The following is a 21,385-nucleotide window of genomic DNA, read 5'->3' as shown; positions in this document are numbered from 1 at the left end:
TCTGTGAATTCTCGTTTGTCAGGTTTATGTCGTCATTAAACCATTCTGGTGCACAGAGTTAACATTCTTCTTTCGTCTTGGCACAGTCCAGAAAGGTAACGCGACCTAGAACGTTTCGAGTTTTACATGACATAGTTTTACGACTCTAATAACTTCTACCCGAGGAACTTGTTTTCTATTTCCGAATGTCTTTGTTGAGTTTATAAGAAGACGACCATACAGCTAATATGATACCGTTAATGGTCGTTTTGCTTGTGTAGAACATTATTAGGAGGATAAAGTAATGATTGTTAAATTCCACTATCAAGACTGTAGACTTTTCGAATCAAACCCTATTCATCGTTATGCTGAATAAAGTAAGTGATTAGATTGTTTAGAATACATAACGATGAAAAGAATGACGTATGTTAGTACTATAAAATATAGTTTTAATGAAGTGAATACTCCAGTTGACGCTAAGCCTTTTCACATCTGGAACAAACGTAAGAGAGAATAACAAAATGTTTACAAACAACGTTATTATGTGGGATAATTTTATATTGTAACAGATATTTTAGCACTTAAATAATGTTTCTTTACCACCGAGATAAACTGTATTAAGTAATTTGCGTTATACAACATAACTTTTACCTTTCATTTCTATTTATTATAATACATTTTTCTACAGCGTCCATCATTATAAACTAGAATTTAAGGGATGCCACAGATTTTTTTTTTTTTTTACACAGCTTCATATGTTTGATTGTTGCACGTGAAACATAAACATTATAGTCTAAGAAACTACCACTAGGCGGCTCTGGAATCAGGTGATAAATAGAACTCATAAATATTTTCAAACTGAACTAACAAGTCTTATTTATAATATTTTTCCAATTTAGTCTAACGCGGGAAGCGGATTCTTCTTTACAAATAGAATATATTAATAAATTGTTGAAAGTGCTGCTAGAAAAGTTAAAACTTAGGATTTAGCCGATCTTTATAAACATTCTAACAAATCGCTTAACATTAATTCTCTATATAAAACTTTCTATTATTTCCGTATAAATCTCTACATGATGCACAATGGACACGTATTACAATAATTTTTTTTTGCCTATTTTTTCGTAAGGTGTTTCATGTTGTCCACACAGGTAACACTGAGAATAAAATAAGTACAATGAATTTCTTGGGGATTTCAAAAACGGAGTTTATAACATGTAGAACATATCAGTTGCTTAGCCTAAGACATTGGATTTGTCCTTTGTTCATTTTTGTGTGTATTTTTCTAGGAAGATTTGGCAGTGTTCCGTGAAACGTCTTTGCAACGTAAATCTGATGGAGTTATTGCTAACCAGTTGCTGTGCACTTTTCTTCTCATTGTTGATGTTGGAAAGAGTGTATTGAGCTATGCAGTGGTGTACCACAGCGGGGGTCAGTACCCTTTGCCGCAAACGGTAATAATCACTGTCATCGAAGCTCTGAAATGTTTGATGGTCACACTTATCCACCTAGTCAAAACCAAGTCCCTGTGGAACCTTCAACCATCTTTGCTCTTTTTGTTTCCATCTTTGGTTTATGCTGTCACCAATAATATTTTTTTCTACGCCTTAACCTATGTAACACCAGCCGTGTGGATAGTACTGATACAGGGTAAAGTCGTCTGCACGCTCCTCATCTACAGGTCAGGTTTTCATTATTATTAAAGGAGAATAACATCATAGCGTGTTTCATATTTTATTGAACTCTATAGTTTTAATAGTCATTCATCTATATCAGGAAGGAAGGCTTCTCTTTCTACCCGTAACGTCCATTGTTAGGTCCATATGAGATTTACGATGAATAAACTTTTATTAATTTAGAATAAGTGGCAAGCAATACTGCATTTTTGAAACATCATGAAATAAAGGAATATCATCGAGAACAGCCGAAAGATGATCTACTTTTTAATAAAAATATAGCAAACGACAAACTTACATTGTTTTAAACATATTTTTGTCAGAGTCAATCTTATACTATTTTAAATATTCACCTATCCGATACAAACTTGCACTGTTTTAAACACACCTCTATCAGATACATAACATATACTGTTTTAAACATACCTCTATCAGATACATAACATATACTGTTTTAAACACACCTCTATCAGATGCATAACATATACTGTTTTAAACATACCTCTATCAGATGCATAACATATACTGTTTTAAACACACCTCTATCAGATGCATAACATATACTGTTTTAAACACACCTCTATCAGATACATAACATATACTGTTTTAAACATACCTCTATCAGATACATAACATATACTGTTTTAAACACACCTCTATCAGATGCATAACATATACTGTTTTGAACACACCTCTATCAGATGCATAACATATACTGTTTTGAACACACTTCTATCAGATGCATAACATATACTGTTTTAAACACACCTCTATCAGATACATAACATATACTGTTTTGAACACACCTCTATCAGATACATAACATATACTGTTTTGAACACGCCTCTATCAGATACATAACATATACTGTTTTAAACATACCTCTATCAGATACATAACATATACTGTTTTAAACACACCTCCATCAGATGCATAACATATACTGTTTTAAACACGCCTCTATCAGATACAAAACATATACTGTTTTAAACACACCTCTATCAGATACATGACATATACTGTTTTAAACACATTCCTATCAGATGCATAACATATACTGTTTTAAATACACCTCTATCAGATGCATAACATATACTGTTTTAAACACGCCTCTATCAGATACAAAACATATACTGTTTTAAACACGCCTCTATCAGATGCATAGCATATACTGTTTTGAACACACCTCTATCAGATGCATAACATATACTGTTTTGAACACACTTCTATCAGATGCATAACATATACTGTTTTAAACATACCTCTATCAGATACATAACATATACTGTTTTAAACACATTCCTATCAGATGCATAACATATACTGTTTTGAACACACCTCTATCAGATGCATAACATATACTGTTTTAAACACATTCCTATCAGATGCATAACATATACTGTTTTAAACACACCTCTATCAGATGCATAACATATACTGTTTTGAACACACCTCTATCAGATACATAACATATACTGTTTTAAACACGCCTCTATCAGATACAAAACATATACTGTTTTAAACACGCCTCTATCAGATGCATAGCATATACTGTTTTAAACACACCTCTATCAGATACATAACATATACTGTTTTAAACATATCTCTATCAGATACATAACATATACTGTTTTAAACATACCCTTATCAGATCCTTTAGCACTTAAATACAATCAAAATACAAAGAAAGTAAATTTAATGATTCTTTTTACAAGCAATGAATGAAGAAACGTGGTTGAGTGATATCGAGTGACAAGTTTATATTTTTAGAATATCCATCGATTTGTAATATTCTGAAAACACTAATCCTTGGCGTTATTAATAAAAACTTTGATAATTATTATTTTTCAATTGATTTGAAATCACTATTTTGGGATTAATTAAAGAAAAAGTTATCAACTTTAATTTCGAACCAATTCTATTATGATTGATTCTAATCTCGGTTAAAGTAAATAAAGTTCCAAATGCTAAGTATTATTACAATTCTTGTTCGTAAATCCATTGAAATAATATTGAATATTAATTATCTATTACGCATCCACTTATATAAATAAAACAAATAAATTAAGTTAGCTCCGCACTTATTTCATGTAATAAATGTTTAAAGAAAGAAATATAGCATGTTAAGTTTACAATTTTTTAAAATTGAAGTACATTTTCTGGATTTCTAATAACGTAAAAAGTATTAAGAATTATAGAGAACTAACAAATATATGAGTATGTGCACGTAATATGGAAATCTGAAACTTCATCGCTAAACTTTAAAGTAGTTTTGAAATTTCACAACTTGTGTGAAGTTATTTTATAAATTAGCACATCATTCTTATCAGTTTAAAAATCTTTGATGATTTGAAGAAAATGTGTACCTTCTGTATAAAAATTTTTATTTTGTGCTAGAAAAATTATGTTCATTAAAGTTTTAGAAATTGTTACTTATAGAAATAACAGAGGAAAATGCTTTTCTTCAACAGTAAAATGTAACTTATTATTCAATTTCTATGGTGCATATTGGTGTTGTAAGGTTGCTTACTACTAATATTAAAATATCCTTTAAACACAATATTTCTCTCAGTAGGAATCGGTCAATTTGACCGACCATGTGATCTCTTTGTATTTTTAAAAAATTATTTTTGAATTTGATATTATTAACCTTTAATATAATGAGTATACCTTCATGAAATTTGGTAGGTTTTTGGTAAACATTACAGATCTTTTTGTACACAAATATCAAATATTTTAAAGAAGTATTTTTTCTAAAGTTATTTTGTTAATACATCGAGTATTTCAACACTATTTGTATTGATTAGCCCGTGTGCAAATTGATTTTCATGTTAAGATTAAAAATACGTTTCATCATCTCAAAAATCTCAAATAGCATTTATGTAATCTCTAAAATCTCCTAAATGCATTTTGAATGTTTGTTTTTAGCAAATTTTTATATTTATGTGTTATTTTCTCTACCCTACCTCTATATAAGGCTGGTCAATTTTACCGACATCGTAACTAAAAAAAACAAAAGCTAGATAAATCTAAATCACCTTCTCTTTCTTTCTAGAATGATAATTTGAGATTGTAATTTAAAATTAATTCGTTTATTCTAAGTAGTTTTAAACTCATATTAGTATAAATCTATTATAATTAAATTATTGTGTTTTGTTGCTATTTGAATTGTGTCTAACTAATTAGTACTATTTTCTATTTGATGGCTCTGTAACCAATCAGAATTGAAGTCTATACAAATTATCGTTTGTTTGAACAATGACGATTTTATAGTGAGTAATTTAAGTTTAATTTTATACTTTTTGAAGAATTGGTAGAAATGTGTCACACTAGAGGAAATGCAGGATTTTTAAAAAAAATATTGCAATGTAGAATTAAGAACTTTACATTTCTATCCTTTTAAAATGTGGATTACTAGCTAAGAATTTATGTTGTACTAATTGGTATAATGTAACCTAAAAGTAGTTTAATAAAATTTTGAATGTAAGCAATTGAAACCTCGAGACATGCAGCAAATTATGCTAGGGTGGATAGAGATATGTGCAATAGAAGTTGAAAAGTTACGGTTTCTGTTTTAGTGGAACGCTTCTGAAGAAGCTGTAAACGAAACGTTGAACGTCCAATTAAAGAAAAATATCAAGTTTTATGCTATAATGTCACAGGTTAATTTACTAGTATTAAAATGTGACTGCTTATGTAAATGTCAGAAAAGTATTATTTTCCTCTCCATACAATTTAAGTACTTGTAGAAGTAATAGGAAAATATTCCTCTCTTAACAAAAGGATGTAGCTATTTGTATAAAAACTGGAAATAACTATTTATGGGTTTGGTTGTAAAAGTATATAAAACGTAAATAAATACCTATATGAGTGTTGTGAAAATAATATTTGTATATTTCGTGAAATACAATCAAGTGGTAAAGCATTCATATAATCCTTAGTCTGATTCATTTCTACAAACAAGATTAATTATAAAAGGCTTGAAATATTGAAATACTTACATCATAACTGTAATTAAACATGTTAATAGCTAGAATTATTACTAAACTATAGTAATCGTTACGGTGTAACATTTCAGATTATGTTTCCGTAAAGACGTGACTGTTGCTCAATGGGTGGCTGCAACTCTGATAAGTTTTGCTATTGCTTTGAGTCAGTTTCGTAGCCTAACAGTGGAAGGTGCTTCAGTGCCACTTCTTGCAGTATCCCTTAGCATTATTAACAGTTTATTGGCTGCTGTTGTGTCTGTGTACACTGAGGTAAGAACAGCTGTGAGCTTCTGCTGTGCATACTGATTTGTTTATATACAATAAAATAAGTAAATAAAAGTATATAAAGGTAGAAAAAAAGGATTCACACGAAATGGGGTAAACTGGACAAAATAACATAAATGCGAAACGATATATATACTCTTCAAAACAAGAAACGCAAAATGAATATTTTTTGTATTTTAAAGAGAAAATATGTAATTACATTACAAGCTCAGAGTATGTGATGTTACACGTGTTAAGGCACTGAATGTCAGACCAAAATGACAATACAAGTTGTGCACTTTGAAAACGGAGGAAAACATCGGATTTTTCGCCAAAACGCATGCGTGTCCAATAAATTTGTTTGAGAGATCTGCATGTTCTGCAAGTGCAACATGTGCAAAATCCCTATAAAAGTGACGGGTTCTCGGTTTCCATAGCTCATTGTTAAGCCACCGACACGCAATACAGTTACGCCAAGACTGAGTGAAGCACAACGCAACAACGCCATTGGTCGCTTGGAAGCAGGTGAATCTCGATCAGATGTTGCCAGAGCTGTGAATGTCCACCCAAGCACCATCACAAGGCTATGGAATCGTCACCAACAACATGGATCAACTCGTGACCGTCGACGATCTGGCAGACCTCGTGTGACCACGCCCGTACAAGATCGCTACATCAGCTTACGTCACCTTCGGGATAGGACCACCACTGCGACGTCTACTGCCTCAACCATACCAGGGCTGCGTAGGATTTCCGATCAGACCGTACGCAACCGTGTATGAGATGCAGGAATCCGACCTCGACGTTCAGTCAGAAGCGTCATCCACACCCAGCAACATCGTCAAGCACGGCTGCAGTGGACTCGGGCACATCGGGTATGGCCTCATCGACAATGGAGGCATGTTTGGTTCAGCGATCAATCACGTTTTATGCTTTGTGGGCAGGATGGAAGGACCCGTGTTTACCGTCGCCGAGGTGAACGTTTTGCAGCAAACTGTGTGCAGTAAGTTGACTGTTTTGGTAGTGGCAGAGTCATGATGTGGGCTGCCATCGTCTACAATGCCAGAACAGACCTTTTGCACATTCGAGGGAATCTTACGGCTCAACGAAACGTCGACGAGATTCTTAGGCCTCATGTGCAACCCATCATGGTGAACGTCAACGACGTTTTTCAACATGACAACGCCCGTCCTCACACAGCCCTCTCACCACTGTCTTCTTGAGACACCACAACATCAACGTTCTTCCCTGGCCCTCCAGATCACCAGATTTAAACCCCATCGAACATCTTTGGGACGAGTTGGACCGACGTCTGCGATGGCAACAACCTCAACCGCAGACTCTACCTCAGCTTGCAGCAGCTTTGCAGGCTGAGTGGACAACCATTCCACAGGATGTGATTCGTCATCTCATCGCTTCCATGGGCAGGAGATGCCAAGCAGTTATTGATGCTCACGGGGGGGGCATACTCGTTATTGACGTTGAGTGACGTTAAACTTAAACTAGTGAGCGTGGACTTCGCCTTTGCAGACTTTGGATGTTCAGCAGTGAATGTGCAAAGTTTCACACATGTCATACAGAACTACCCAGAATAAACTTGTTAACAATTTGTCTCATATTTTGCCTTTTGCGTTTCTTTTTTTGAAGAGTATATAATAATGCTTATAGATAAGTTGTTTTGCGTATTAGAACAGAAGGAACAAAAATAAGCGAAACACTTTGAGAATTACTAATTTATCGAATAAGAATTGTGTAGTAGAAAACGAAAGGATAATTGCTGTAGTTTTAAACGATAATTTTCCGCAAAAAAAAAACAACACACCAGAAAATCTTTTCTATTTTTTATTTAATGTTTAATATATTTAATTTTAATATTTGTAATTTATTTCATTGTATTTTATTATATTGTTTATTTTGCATTGCTAATTTAATATAAGGATTTAAAATAGCCTAATCTGGCTGAACTTCGTGAGATGTTATTGGGATTACGGCTGAAAATACCACAGGTACCAAACTGATGAGACAAAGCATAGATATCTGTAGAGATAAGAAAGTTAGAATGGTAGATTTTATCAGCTATAGTAATTAGTGGTTCGATTCTCAGTTGTGAAATATATGTAGTTGCTTAATGTGATCAGAAGCTGATGATAACTGGTTGGACCTAATTTCGAAAGCGAGTCCCTAATCTGGTTGCATATTTGGCTGGATCACACACATGTATTTTCCTACCCTATTGATCAGGAAGACTAGTACATAAAGAATTACAAAAAATACAGCACTTGGCAAAAAATGAGTTCAGATCTAATTTAAAAAGAAGACAGAAAGATTTGTAAAGAAATAACAATAAATCGAATGTAGCTCACAAGTATCAAGATACAATAATATAGAAAAGACATCTGTTTTCTTTCAAGTATCCTAAAATATCTGTGTCCAAAATAAGCAAGTAACTTTACAGAAACAGGGAAAATATAATTCAATATGATGCCACCAGAGGACCATATATTTCCTTATGGTTCACCGGATTGGCTACCAGTGGGCTTCATAGTTTCATTACAGAGGCACTAGAGGATATGATAGTATAATGAGTCATCTTAATGACAAAATAACCACAGTATTAACTGTTATTCTTCGATATGATATTAAATTTTATTTCCTATGTTTTACTGGATATTTCTACTTGTTCATCTCAGGTGAGAAAAGTAAATATCCACTTCTTAACTACGTGTACGTGACTTCGTAGGATTAATAAAACAGAGGTTAGGTACATTGTACTGAAACGGTTTTGGAGCTTCTCGTATGATTGTAATCCATGTAGCCACATTCGTCATGCTGAACGACTGTACATCTTAACAATAGCCCCGAACCATAGTTTCTTTTGCAAAAGGTTCCATCTTATGGCTGTCATGGCCAAAGTACATTATTTCTCTTTAATAGCATTCCATAATTCATTTACTGTATTGGGACTACAGTTTTTCAGCGCCCGTTTCAAGAGTGCGATTGTGCAGAAATCCATAGGCCCTGAAATTCGACGACTTATTTTGTATATCTTCATACGGAATAGCATGAAAACCCGTTTCATTCTACACCTGCTTGAGGCAGGGCAAAAGTTTAATTATAAGTATGACTGAAAGCCTTATCTTGGTGAACACGTGTAGACGAAGTTTTCACACTGACTTTTGTTTTCGTGGATTTTAAAAGTTACGAGACGTTATGCTTTGTTTGCCACAGCTAGAGTACGACTTGTTGCTAGTCTTTAAAAGAACTTGATGCTCTAAGATGATACCATTAATTACCATTAAGCACAATGGATAATTCCGTACTGCAAATACTCAGTCGCTGGCCTGAACACATTTTTCATGATGTGGGTATTCTTATATTTTGGGAGGGAAAAAGATGTTTCTTATACTTTTTTTTCAAAACTGATAAATCATCACCAGCATCACACAACGTACGAAATGCCAAAAAAGTTAAAATTTAGCTCTGATTTATGACATTATACCTCGACTTTTTGTGAGCTGTGACTTTTACATGACTTCATAATTTGATATTTAAAACAATTTAAATATAATGTTGTATTAAATCTTCAGCATGCTTATATTTGGATTATTTAATTAGCCTATGCGTATTTCAATAAAATTGACTCACTTATGCGATACGAAAAGTTGAATTATTTTGAGTGCTTGACCGGGTAAGATCTAATGGTTAGGATGCCAAGTTTGTTACTACGTTATAAAGTTTGTAAGTGACAGCATATCACACTATTTGACTATTTTAACGCAAAACTACATAATGGACTATCTGCCTCTGTTCACTGCAGGGAAACGAACCCCGAATTGTAATATTTAAAGTCGCTTATCTACCGAGAAACCGCTGATTCGTTAAATGTAGTTGTGTTGGAGGAAGAAACTGCTGATTGGTAGTTCGTCTTTTAAAAATGGAGGTGCCTGACACTTCTGGTCACTTGAACAGGCTTTTCGAGCACCCTAGATGTTTACTTCTCGGTAACCGACTTTTTGAAGATGATTATTGATTTGTTCTCATCTAAATTTCTATCAGATACTTTAGGTTTGAAGAGTCTTTGTGTCGTATTAAGTGGTGCTGAGGTAAAGGCTCAAACATACCTGATTTTGAGCCTTCTAGTGGCTCAGAGGTAAGTCTGAAGACATGTAAGGCTAAAAATCCAACTGTCGATAGCAGTAGTGAGCACAAAACAGATAGTCTATTGTGCAGCTTTGCGCTTAACAATAAACAACAACAAAAAACAACACCAAACATGATCGTTCTTTCAGCCGTGGAGGCATTATAATGTGACGGTCAATCCCATTCGTTGGTAAAAGAGAAGCTCAAGAGTTGGCGGCGGGTGGTGATGACTAGTTGCCTTCCCTCTAGTCTTACACAGCTAAATTAAGGACGGCTATCGCAGATAGCCCTCGTGTAACTTTATACGAAATTCAAACAAAAACTAACCATGGTTCTAGAATTTCAGATAGAGTCATGTTCTACTTTCTGCCGAAAATTTTTTTAAATATCACTTCATTCTAAACTAAATAAAACACTTAAATATATAGATATATTGATTTTACATCGATTTTCTTACACTTTAATTTTTTCGATAGTTTAAGGCCGATCGTGTCATAATGATTAACAAGGTGAACCTTTTATATTCCCTTATCGCTAGATCACGAAAAGGAACAACAACAAATCCGACTATTCGGTAAAATAAAGAAACCCAAGAGTTGGAGGTGGGTGAACTTATCTCATTTCTGATTTATCAGTTCAAAATTAGGATTAGCTATAGCTGAGATGAACTTTTAGTAACCTTTCGAAGTAATAAGATCAAAAATGCACACAGTAACTTATTAATAATTTTCATAAGGTAATCTAGGAAGATATCTTCTGACATTATATAAAGTAAATTTAAAATGCTTTCCATATAGCTTAAGATACTTCCCGAATCGGATTTCTAATGATTATTTCACAAACAATGGGCATGTGTTGGCCTTCTTGTAGATTTTCTGGGATTCGGAACTTACGAGTTGGTTTCGAATCCGTGAGATACCGCAAAATATTTTCCCGCAATTTAGGCTGTGGTTGCTTTATAAGAGTGACGGACAAGTCCTTAGCGTGGATATTTAATGGTAGGATGCTCATGACCGTCTGCATTTTCTCTGAACAGTTCTTCAAAATTTGGGACAGCAACAAATAATCTCATCTCTTTTGCTATAAATACAAATACGAGAAGATGGAAAACAAACAAAAGTATAATGTAGTTCATAATTTATTATATGCTTATTTATACACTACTTATAACTCTGATTTATAAATGACTTAAATAAAGTCGGTAATAATTAAACTCATCCTGCTAAGCCTAATCACAAGATAACATTTGTTGTTCATTTAGCTGATGATGTAAGTAACAGCTTGATAACAAAGCTACATGACTGGCTGGCTATCTGATATGAGAAAACAATGTACCAAATCGATAGGCATTAGCTTCAAATTGGACAAAATATGTTCCATAAGGAATAATATAATTATAAACATAGAACCTGCGCTATTCTATTAGATAAATCCTATCGACAAAACAAAATTACATAATTGTTTTGTATAACAAAAATCAAACATAAGAGTATGTACCCGAGCTGCTCGTTTGATTTTTAGACAAAATGCTACTCAATGGGCTATTTGTACTGCGTCCACTACAGATATCAAAATCATTGTGACGTCTACATATATTCCAGCTGTAATTTATAAATAGTGTGTGTGTGTGTGTGTTTTTCATATAGAAAAGCCACATCGGGCTCAGCCCACAGAGGTGAATCGAACCCCTGATTTTAGCGTTGTAAATCCGGAGACATACCGCTGTACTAGCGGGGGCTTATAGATAATAGATAGTAAATCACGTGAATAAAGTTTGAATTACTTTACAGAAAGGTTAAAAACTTAGTGAGAAAAAAAGCATTATTGAATGAAAAATGTAATTGATCAACACATTATGAGGTCCTCCGAGCTAAGAGGTCGAGCGTTTTCAGTGATGGGATCCAAACCCTCATATTGCGCATATGCAGCACCATAACTATCAGGCCATATCGTGCATTTTACCTTTATTAACATATATATTAGTTGAGCAAATGACTCAACTCTAATTATATTACTAATCGTACGAAGTCATCTCCGATTACTTGAAAGACCTAATAAGAACCATCTGATCACAGAAATAGTTATGAAAAAACAATTAAAACTTAAAAGATTTGGTTACTAAAGTTACAATCGAACAAAAATAAATTATAATATGTAATTAGCCGTTACATCCAGTATAAAGTAACCAGAGCATAATGTTATCGCATCGCCTATGGTGGCATCATAAAGAATTATCTCGAGCTTTTCCATATGATGCCTCGTGACAGAGGAAACCAATCAAGGTCAATGCACTGAAGGGGTATAAAAATTACACTTATATTTAATTAGAGATTGTGAAAACACTAAAGCATCAATTTTTGTTTTTTCTTGAATAAGAACAGAAGAGAGGTAGCCAACTGAACAGATCATTGCTTGTTTGTTTGAAAATCTCCTGCGAAGCTACACGAGGACTATCTGTGCTAGCCATCCTTAATTTAGTAGTGTAAGAATAGAGGGAAGGCAGTTTGTCATCACTCCGCACTCTCAGCTCTTGGGCCACTCTTTTACCAACGAATTGACCGACACATTATCTCATGGATAAAAGGGCGAACATGTTTGGTATGACGGGAATTCGAACCCGCGACTCTCACATTGCGAGTGAAGCGCCCTAACCACTTGGTAGAAAAGTAACGCATACATTAATCAAGTTAATTCTATACTCAAATGTATTTAAATATTTACCTCTACACACCAGAAAACTGAAATTTGTACAATAAATGCACTAAATCATCACTTGGGAAACTTCGATTTTTTAATACTATACACAAGTTTCATTAAACTAAGAAGTTTCAGATTAATCTTACATTCAGATGAACATACAACTTAATAGCAAATTTAATTCAGTTGCACAATGCGTTATCTGTACTGTGCTATCCACGGGTATATAACCTGGATCTTTTTACAGATATAAGCCTTCACACTTATCGCTGATTTCTTGATCCCGAATGTGTAAGTTTAATTAGTTTGACACCAAAAGTGAATGATTTTACTCGCATTTTGCTCTTTAAGAAAAGTGAAACAAAAAGAATACTGTAAAAAAATGCATATCTGTCTTTATGTGTTCTTATAGTAACAATAAGATAACAATAAGTTACTTGGACTTGTAAGATGTATAAACAAGATACCAGGCACCGACTTCAACACCCCTTACTAAACATACACTTCTAAAATAAGGAACGGATAGAGGAAAATATTAAATAAAAAATTTTAATCGTAAAAAATTGGCTCAGTAAGTGAAGAAATATGAAAAATAAAATTTACACCAATTAACAGTTTTAGTAATCACTGATGTAAACAGACTAGTGAAATTTATATTGTGTTATTTAAAGTGATGTCAGATAACTTAATGAGATGTGGTGTAAGATTCACGAATAAGAATAAGCAAGCCCACTTTAAACTGTAAATGATGTGAAACTCAATTTAGCCATAAATGATGTAGAAAGGAGTCGAGGGTGGCTACAGATGATGTGTAGAGAAGCTTAATTTAGCCACAAGTGATGTGGAGAAAAGCTCAGTTTAACTATAAATGATATGGAAAGAAGTCCAGTGTGGCTACAAATGATGTAGAAAGGAGTCGAGTGTGGCTACAGATGATGTGTAGAGAAGCTTAATCTAGCCACAAGTGATGAGGAGAAGAGCTAATTTTAACTATAAATGATGTGGAAAGGAGTCCAGTGTGGTTACAAATGATGTAGAAAGGAGTCGAGTGTGGCTACAGATGATGTGTAGAGAAACTAAATTTAGCCACAAGTGATGTGGAGAAGAGCTCAGTTTAACTATAAATGATATGGAAAGAAGTCCAGTGTGGCTACAAATGATGTAGAAAGGAGTCCAGTGTGGCTACAGATGATGTGTAGAGAAGCTTAATTTAGCCACAAGTGATGTGGAGAAGAGCTCAGTTTAACTATAAATGATATGGAAAGGAGTCCAGTGTGGCTAGAAATGATGTAGAAAGGAGTCGAGTGTGGCTACAGATGATGTGTAGAGAAACTTAATTTAGCCACAAGTGATGTGAAGAAGAGCTCAGTTTAACTATAAATGATATGGAAAGAAGTCCAGTGTGGCTACAAATGATGTAGAAAGGAGTCCAGTGTGGCTACAGATGATGTGTAGAGAAGCTTAATTTAGCCACAAGTGATGTGGAGAAGAGCTCAGTTTAACTATAAATGATATGGAAAGGAGTCCAGTGTGGCTAGAAATGATGTAGAAAGGAGTCGAGTGTGGCTACAGATGATGTGTAGAGAAACTTAATTTAGCCACAAGTGATGTGAAGAAGAGCTCAGTTTAACTATAAATGATGTGGAAAGGAGTTCAGTGTGGTTACAGATGATGTGTAGAGAAACTTAATTTAGCCACAAGTGATGTGGAGAAGAGCTCAGTTTAACTATAAATGATATGGAAAGGAGTCCAGTGTGGCTACAAATGATGTAGAAAGGAGTCGAGTGTGGCTACAGATGATGTGTAGAGAAACTTAATTTAGCCACAAGTGATGTGAAGAAGAGCTCAGTTTAACTATAAATGATATGGAAAGGAGTCCAGTGTGGCTACAAATGATGTAGAAAGGAGTCGAGTGTGACTACAGATGATGTGTAGAGAAACTTAATTTAGCCACAAGTGATGTGAAGAAGAGCTCAGTTTAACTATAAATGATGTGGAAAGGAGTTCAGTGTGGTTACAGATGATGTGTAGAGAAACTTAATTTAGCCACAAGTGATGTGGAGAAGAGCTCAGTTTAACTATAAATGATGTGGAAAGGAGTCCAGTGTGGCTACAAATGATGTAGAAAGGAGTCGAGTGTGGCTACAGATGATGTGTAGAGAAACTTAATTTAGCCACAAGTGATGTGAAGAAGAGCTCAGTTTAACTATAAATGATGTGGAAAGGAGTTCAGTGTGGCTACAGATGATGTGTAGAGAAACTTAATTTAGCCACAAGTGATGTGGAGAAGAGCTCAGTTTAACTATAAATGATGTGGAAAGGAGTCCAGTGTGGCTACAAATGATGTGTAGAGAAGCTTAATTTAGCCACAAGTGATGTGGAGAAGAGCTCAGTTTAACTATAAATGATATGGAAAGGAGTCCAGTGTGGCTACAAATGATGTAGAAAGGAGTCGAGTGTGGCTACAGATGATGTGTAGAAAGCTTAATTTAGCCACAAGTGATGTGAAGAAGAGCTCAGTTTAACTATAAATGATGTGGAAAGGAGTCCAGTGTGGCTACAAATGATGTAGAAAGGAGTCGAGTGTGACTACAGATGATGTGTAGAGAAACTTAATTTAGCCACAAGTGATGTGAAGAAGAGCTCAGTTTAACTATAAATGATGTGGAAAGGAGTTCAGTGTGGTTACAGATGATGTGTAGAGAAACTTAATTTAGCCACAAGTGATGTGGAGAAGAGCTCAGTTTAACTATAAATGATGTGGAAAGGAGTCCAGTGTGGCTACAAATGATGTAGAAAGGAGTCGAGTGTGGCTACAGATGATGTGTAGAGAAACTTAATTTAGCCACAAGTGTGTGAAGAAGAGCTCAGTTTAACTATAAATGATGTAGAAAGGAGTCGAGTGTGGCTACAGATGATGTGTAGAGTAACTTAATTTAGCCACAAGTGATGTGAAGAAGAGCTCAGTTTAACTATAAATGATGTGGAAAGGAGTCCAGTGTGGCTACAAATGATGTAGAAAGGAGTCGAGTGTGGCTACAGATGATGTGTAGAGAAACTTAATTTAGCCACAAGTGATGTGAAGAAGAGCTCAGTTTAACTATAAATGATGTGGAAAGGAGTTCAGTGTGGCTACAGATGATGTGTAGAGAAGCTTAATTTAGCCACAAGTGATGTGGAGAAGAGCTCAGTTTAACTATAAATGATGTGGAAAGGAGTCCAGTGTGGCTACAAATGATGTAGAAAGGAGTCGAGTGTGGCTACAGATGATGTGTAGAGAAACTTAATTTAGCCACAAGTGATGTGAAGAAGAGCTCAGTTTAACTATAAATGATGTGGAAAGGAGTCCAGTGTGGCTACAAATGATGTGGAAAGGAGTTCAGTGTGGCTACAGATGATGTGTAGAGAAGCTTAATTTAGCCACAAGTGATGTGGAGAAGAGCGCAGTTTAACTATAAATGATGTGGAAAGGAGTCGAGTGTGGCTACAGATGATGTGTAGAGAAGCTTAATTTAGCCACAAGTGATGTGGAGAAGAGCTCAGTTTAACTATAAATGATATGGAAAGGAGTCCAGTGTGGCTACAGATGATGTGTAGAGAAGCTTAATTTAGCCACAAGTGATGTGGAGAAGAGCTCAGTTTAACTATAAATGATATGGAAAGGAGTTTAGTGTGGTTACAAATGATGTAGAAAGGAGTCCAGTGTGGCTACAGATGATGTGTAGAGAAACTTAATTTAGCCACAAGTGATGTGGAGAAGAGCTCAGTTTAACTATAAATGATGTGGAAAAGAGTCCAGTGTGGCTACAAATGATGTAGAAAGGAGTCGAGTGTGGTTACAGATGATGTGTAGAGAAACTTAATTTAGCCACAAGTGATGTGGAGAAGAGCTCAGTTTACCTATAAATGATGTGGAAAAGAGTCCAGTGTGGCTACAAATGATGTAGAAAGGAGTCGAGTGTGGTTACAGATGATGTGTAGAGAAACTTAATTTAGCCACAAGTGATGTGGAGAAGAGCTCAGTTTAACTATAAATGATATGGAAAAGAGTCCAGTGTGGCTACAAATGACGTAGAAAGGAGTCCAGTGTGGCTACAGATGATGTGTAGAGAAGCTTAATTTAGCCACAAGTGATGTGAAGAAGAGCTCAGTTTAACTATAAATGATGTGGAAAAGAGTCCAGTGTGGCTACAAATGATGTAGAAAGGAGTCGAGTGTGGTTACAGATGATGTAGAGAAACTTAATTTAGCCACAAGTGATGTGGAGAAGAGCTCAGTTTACCTATAAATGATGTGGAAAAGAGTCCAGTGTGGCTACAAATGACGTAGAAAGGAGTCCAGTGTGGCTACAGATGATGTGTAGAGAAACTTAATTTAGCCACAAGTGATGTGGAGAAGAGCTCAGTTTAACTATAAATGATGTGGAAAAGAGTCCAGTGTGGCTACAAATGATGTAGAAAGGAGTCGAGTGTGGTTACAGATGATGTGTAGAGAAACTTAATTTAGCCACAAGTGATGTGGAGAAGAGCTCAGTTTACCTATAAATGATGTGGAAAAGAGTCCAGTGTGGCTACAAATGATGTAGAAAGGAGTCGAGTGTGGTTACAGATGATGTGTAGAGAAACTTAATTTAGCCACAAGTGATGTGGAGAAGAGCTCAGTTTAACTATAAATGATATGGAAAAGAGTCCAGTGTGGCTACAAATGACGTAGAAAGGAGTCCAGTGTGGCTACAGATGATGTGTAGAGAAGCTTAATTTAGCCACAAGTGATGTGAAGAAGAGCTCAGTTTAACTATAAATGATGTGGAAAAGAGTCCAGTGTGGCTACAAATGATGTGGAAAGGAGTCGAGTGTGGCTACAGATGATGTGTAGAGAAGCTTAATTTAGCCACAAGTGATGTGAAGAAGAGCTCAGTTTAATTACAAATGGTGTGTAGAGGGAAATACTAACCTAGCAATGGCATTAAACTGAAAAACGTTAAAAACGATAATACCTTCAAAATAATTTGAGACAAGTGTTCTTCTTCCATGTCTTCTAGAAGTCATCTATTACTTATTTACATATCTTGGAAGTAAACTACGTACACAACAGCAGTTTGATCTTAACATTTATTAAATGGTCATCAGTGATACATATAAGAATTTCCACGTCAGGAGAACAGAAAGTGGTTAGAATTTTGCACGCAGCTTTCCTCAAAAATGTGGAACACTAATATGTAACTGTGGTTAAGTTTGAGAACTTATACTTTTTTTAGATGTACTCTTTTCAGTAAAGTAATGTGTTTAGTAAAGCGATAAGTGTTTATTTTTAGATTTGTAAATTGTGAAATATAACGAAAACTAAAGTAATGGATGACTCAACGGCAAGCTTGGTGGGCTTATAATGCTAAAATTGGCGGTTTATTCCATAATGTGGTTACAGGAAACATAACCCATTGTTCAGCTTTGCGCTTAACAACAAAAATGAGTCTTCCAGTCACATCTTGTTATATGCTTTTCTTGAAAAGCTACACAATAGACTATTTACTATGTGTTTACTGCAGAAAAATGCACGCGAGATTTTATTATTATAAGCCATCAAAGCTTAACTCTGGACCCCTTATGGGCACCTGAGAGACAGGTCTTTAAGGGCTAGATTTCGGATGACTGAACCATGCATCAGAAGGTTCGAAATATCGAAAGTTGTTTAAACCAGAGACAGACTGAATTATATATGAGTGTTGTAATATATATATCTATGTATGTATACATATATGTGAACATTAAATTCTTTGTGGTCAGACTGACCACAGTAGTAGCCAGTAATCTGTAATGATTATCTCTCTCTCGACCAATTAATGTTTCATATCCAAAACTTGGTAAATCCATAACATATTATGCTAATCATTATATGATACTTTTGACAACTTTTCTTTTTTCTCCTTTCTTCAGGTACTTTTCAAAAACGATAATCGTCGCAGTTTTTGGGAACAACAAATACAGTTGTACTTTTTTGGTACTGTTCTCAACCTCATGTATGCGGTGTTTTTAGATGATGTGAAACAAAAGGTGTTTAGCTTTCCTAGTAAGTGTATTTATTTATATTTTACAGGAATGAATTAATCTTTGTGACTGGCAATTTTCTTCATAATGTTCACAGTATATTATTGAGCTAATAATGGAGCAGCACCCTCCCAATTTTTAAATGCACTCCATAGTGTATTGGTCCATCGGGCGCATGAATATCATAAAGGTCAGCAAACAGCTGCAACAGTAAGTCAATTCCTGTCACTTAGTTGCGAAACAAAAACAATTTATGGGCTTTCAAACAGAAGCCCCCAGTGGCACAGCGGTATGTCTGCGAATTCACTACACTAGAAACCGGGTATCGATACATGTGCTGGGTAGAGCACAAACATCTCATTGTGTAGCTTTATGCTTAATTCCAAACAAATGTAGGCCCAACATGGCTAGGTAAAGGCGCTTGACTCGTAATTTGAGGGTCGTGGGTTCCAATTCCCGTCACACCAAACATGCTTGCTCTTTCAGCCCTGGAAGAGTTATAAAAGTAACGGTCAATTCTACTGTTTGTTGGTACAAAAGTAGCCGAAGAGTTGGCGGTGGGTGGTGATGACTAACTGCCTTCCCTCTAGTCTTGTATTGCTAAATTAGGGACGACTAGCGCAGATAGCCCTCGTGCAGCTTTGCACTTTTCATTACGATTTATAAATGCGAAGAACATCACAAAAATATTTTGCAAGCTATACTTTTATTTTGAAGATGAATTCCTGCCTAAAGTTTCGACTTATTGTATAAACCCTGCCTGTTGTAATTGAATATAAATGTAATAACTTTATAGATATGAAGTTTTAAAATAAAGTTACCCAGGAATTATTAATTGAAGCACAACGATTTACTTCTATTTTCTCTACATTTGTAATATTCTTTCATTTCTATTGTTTATTTTAATTAATAATGTACTTTTTTCAGTTTTATCTGGTAATATCAAGACATTATTGTTGGTAACCGTCGTCGTAGCAACGCTGCACGGGATCACCTTGGCAACCACCATGCGACAGTTGGATAACATCGTTAAATTTTACATTTCTGCCGTAGGAAACGTAATGACTGCTCTTGCTTCGACATTGTTGTTTCCGGATAAGTTCACATTAGACCTTGTATTCATTCTTAGTTTAATAATTCTTATTGTTGCTATATATTTATACGAAACAAAAAGTCCTATAATTTTGGAAAGAAAAATCAGATTAATCACAAAACAATAATTCCAGCGATAGTGCATCCAAATGAGTTCAAGAAAAATATAAAAAATGAATATGGAGATCAAAATACAACATTGCTTCATACTTAAGCAGATCGCCTATTTATTTCTCAGACCTTTTCTGTTCAGTTTTCTCAAGATAACAACAAATTATAGTCACCTTTATACTTGAAAATCGCTTATACGTATGTCCATTATGCTACATAATTCACATTTAAATTTCATATGATACCAGAATTCCTTTATAACTGTACTTTTTTAGATTTCATAATTGTTAATGTTTATATATTTTATTTCATGCATGAATTTTAACTTGAGGGGGGGGGGAAGTATTCACTGGCACTAAGAAACATGACGTCTAGTTATACTAAAGCTAATCACACTTTATAAGTAAACAAGATGTGCTAGAACTCGTGATAACAATTCGGACCATCTCCTGCATCGTGCACGTTCTTACGGTCGTGAATAAACAATTTCCAACGCCATGATTTTTAGTTTCCCTCTGTGTTGGATGGCGGAGTTATCGTCAACCACGAATCTTGAACACGTTTTCACGAACTCTTCTGTTTAAGTGGGTATCTACTTTCAACGCCTCGTTTAAGTAGGTCAGAGGAACAAGTCTAGTGGAGTTGTGACAAGGAACTTAGCAGGTATTCCAGAAGGAAATTTCGAGAAATCTTTGAAAGGTTACAGCCCTTATCGTCAGCTCCTAATGTCTGTTTAGATTCTTCCTAACGGTAACAAGAGATATGTTTAATTTTATTGTACTGTTTTTTCTTTAATAACCATATATTTCATTTCTCTGGCTCTTTATTGTTTAATAATGATGATCTTTTTAAAATATTTCTCGAGCAGTATTTATTATATAGCAGCGCTGCATTGTCAAAGTTTCATAAATTTGCCGTGAAAGAACTAAATAAGCGTTAAACATATTGGCTGTTATACCAAAACCTTTATATGCGAGAGACCTAACACTACATTAATATGTATTTAAATCTTTCAAATAAACTGTACTGAACTTCTTATCTGTAAAGGTAAATACTATAAAAAATAAGGTAAGTCAAAACTGAAAACAATCCCACTATATATTTTCTTAGTTATTTCTTTATAAACTTTAACTACACTAGCTTTTGTTTCGCAACATGTATAATTACATTTAAATTAATTGTAATCGTGTGAACTGACGTCAGTTATGATTGCTAGAGAATTTTCATCACTTTTCAGAGACACCCATATATAAAATTATTGAAATTAGGCCTAGTAAGAACTATAATCAAAACTTATATTTGAATGTACTTGGTATTCGTCATCTTATCTGTTTAAGATTATTATTTTGTGTGCTATAATATGATTTTATAAGATTCAACAAAATCACGTTTG

The 21,385-nt window shown here is 34.7% G+C and overlaps 1 protein-coding gene across 1 annotated transcript; it reads left to right on the top strand.

Annotated features, from left to right (window-relative positions):
* Positions 1-20: 20 nt before the first annotated feature.
* LOC143224643 (uncharacterized) lies at positions 21-20,009 on the top strand. The gene is made up of 5 exons (XM_076452807.1): positions 21-356; positions 1,269-1,660; positions 5,734-5,914; positions 18,679-18,811; positions 19,717-20,009. Exons 1-5 carry the CDS (start codon positions 345-347, stop codon positions 20,007-20,009), a joined length of 1,011 nt encoding a protein of 336 aa, XP_076308922.1. The 5' UTR covers positions 21-344.
* Positions 20,010-21,385: the final 1,376 nt, after the last annotated feature.

The sequence above is a fragment of the Tachypleus tridentatus genome, chromosome 1 (genome assembly GCF_004210375.1).
Source record: "Tachypleus tridentatus isolate NWPU-2018 chromosome 1, ASM421037v1, whole genome shotgun sequence".
Classification (NCBI taxonomy): Eukaryota; Metazoa; Arthropoda; class Merostomata; order Xiphosura; family Limulidae; genus Tachypleus; species Tachypleus tridentatus.
The sequence above is the reverse complement of the archived record's forward strand: the minus strand, read 5'-3'. Positions and strand labels throughout refer to the sequence as shown.

What these genes read in the sequence shown, in the direction of transcription:
- LOC143224643 (XM_076452807.1), top strand. An exon ending in TTGTGTCTGTGTACACTGAG is followed by an intron (nt 5,915 to 18,678) that starts GTAAGAACAGCT and finishes TCCTTTCTTCAG; the next exon opens with GTACTTTTCAAAAACGATAA. An exon ending in AAAGGTGTTTAGCTTTCCTA is followed by an intron (nt 18,812 to 19,716) that starts GTAAGTGTATTT and finishes TACTTTTTTCAG; the next exon opens with TTTTATCTGGTAATATCAAG.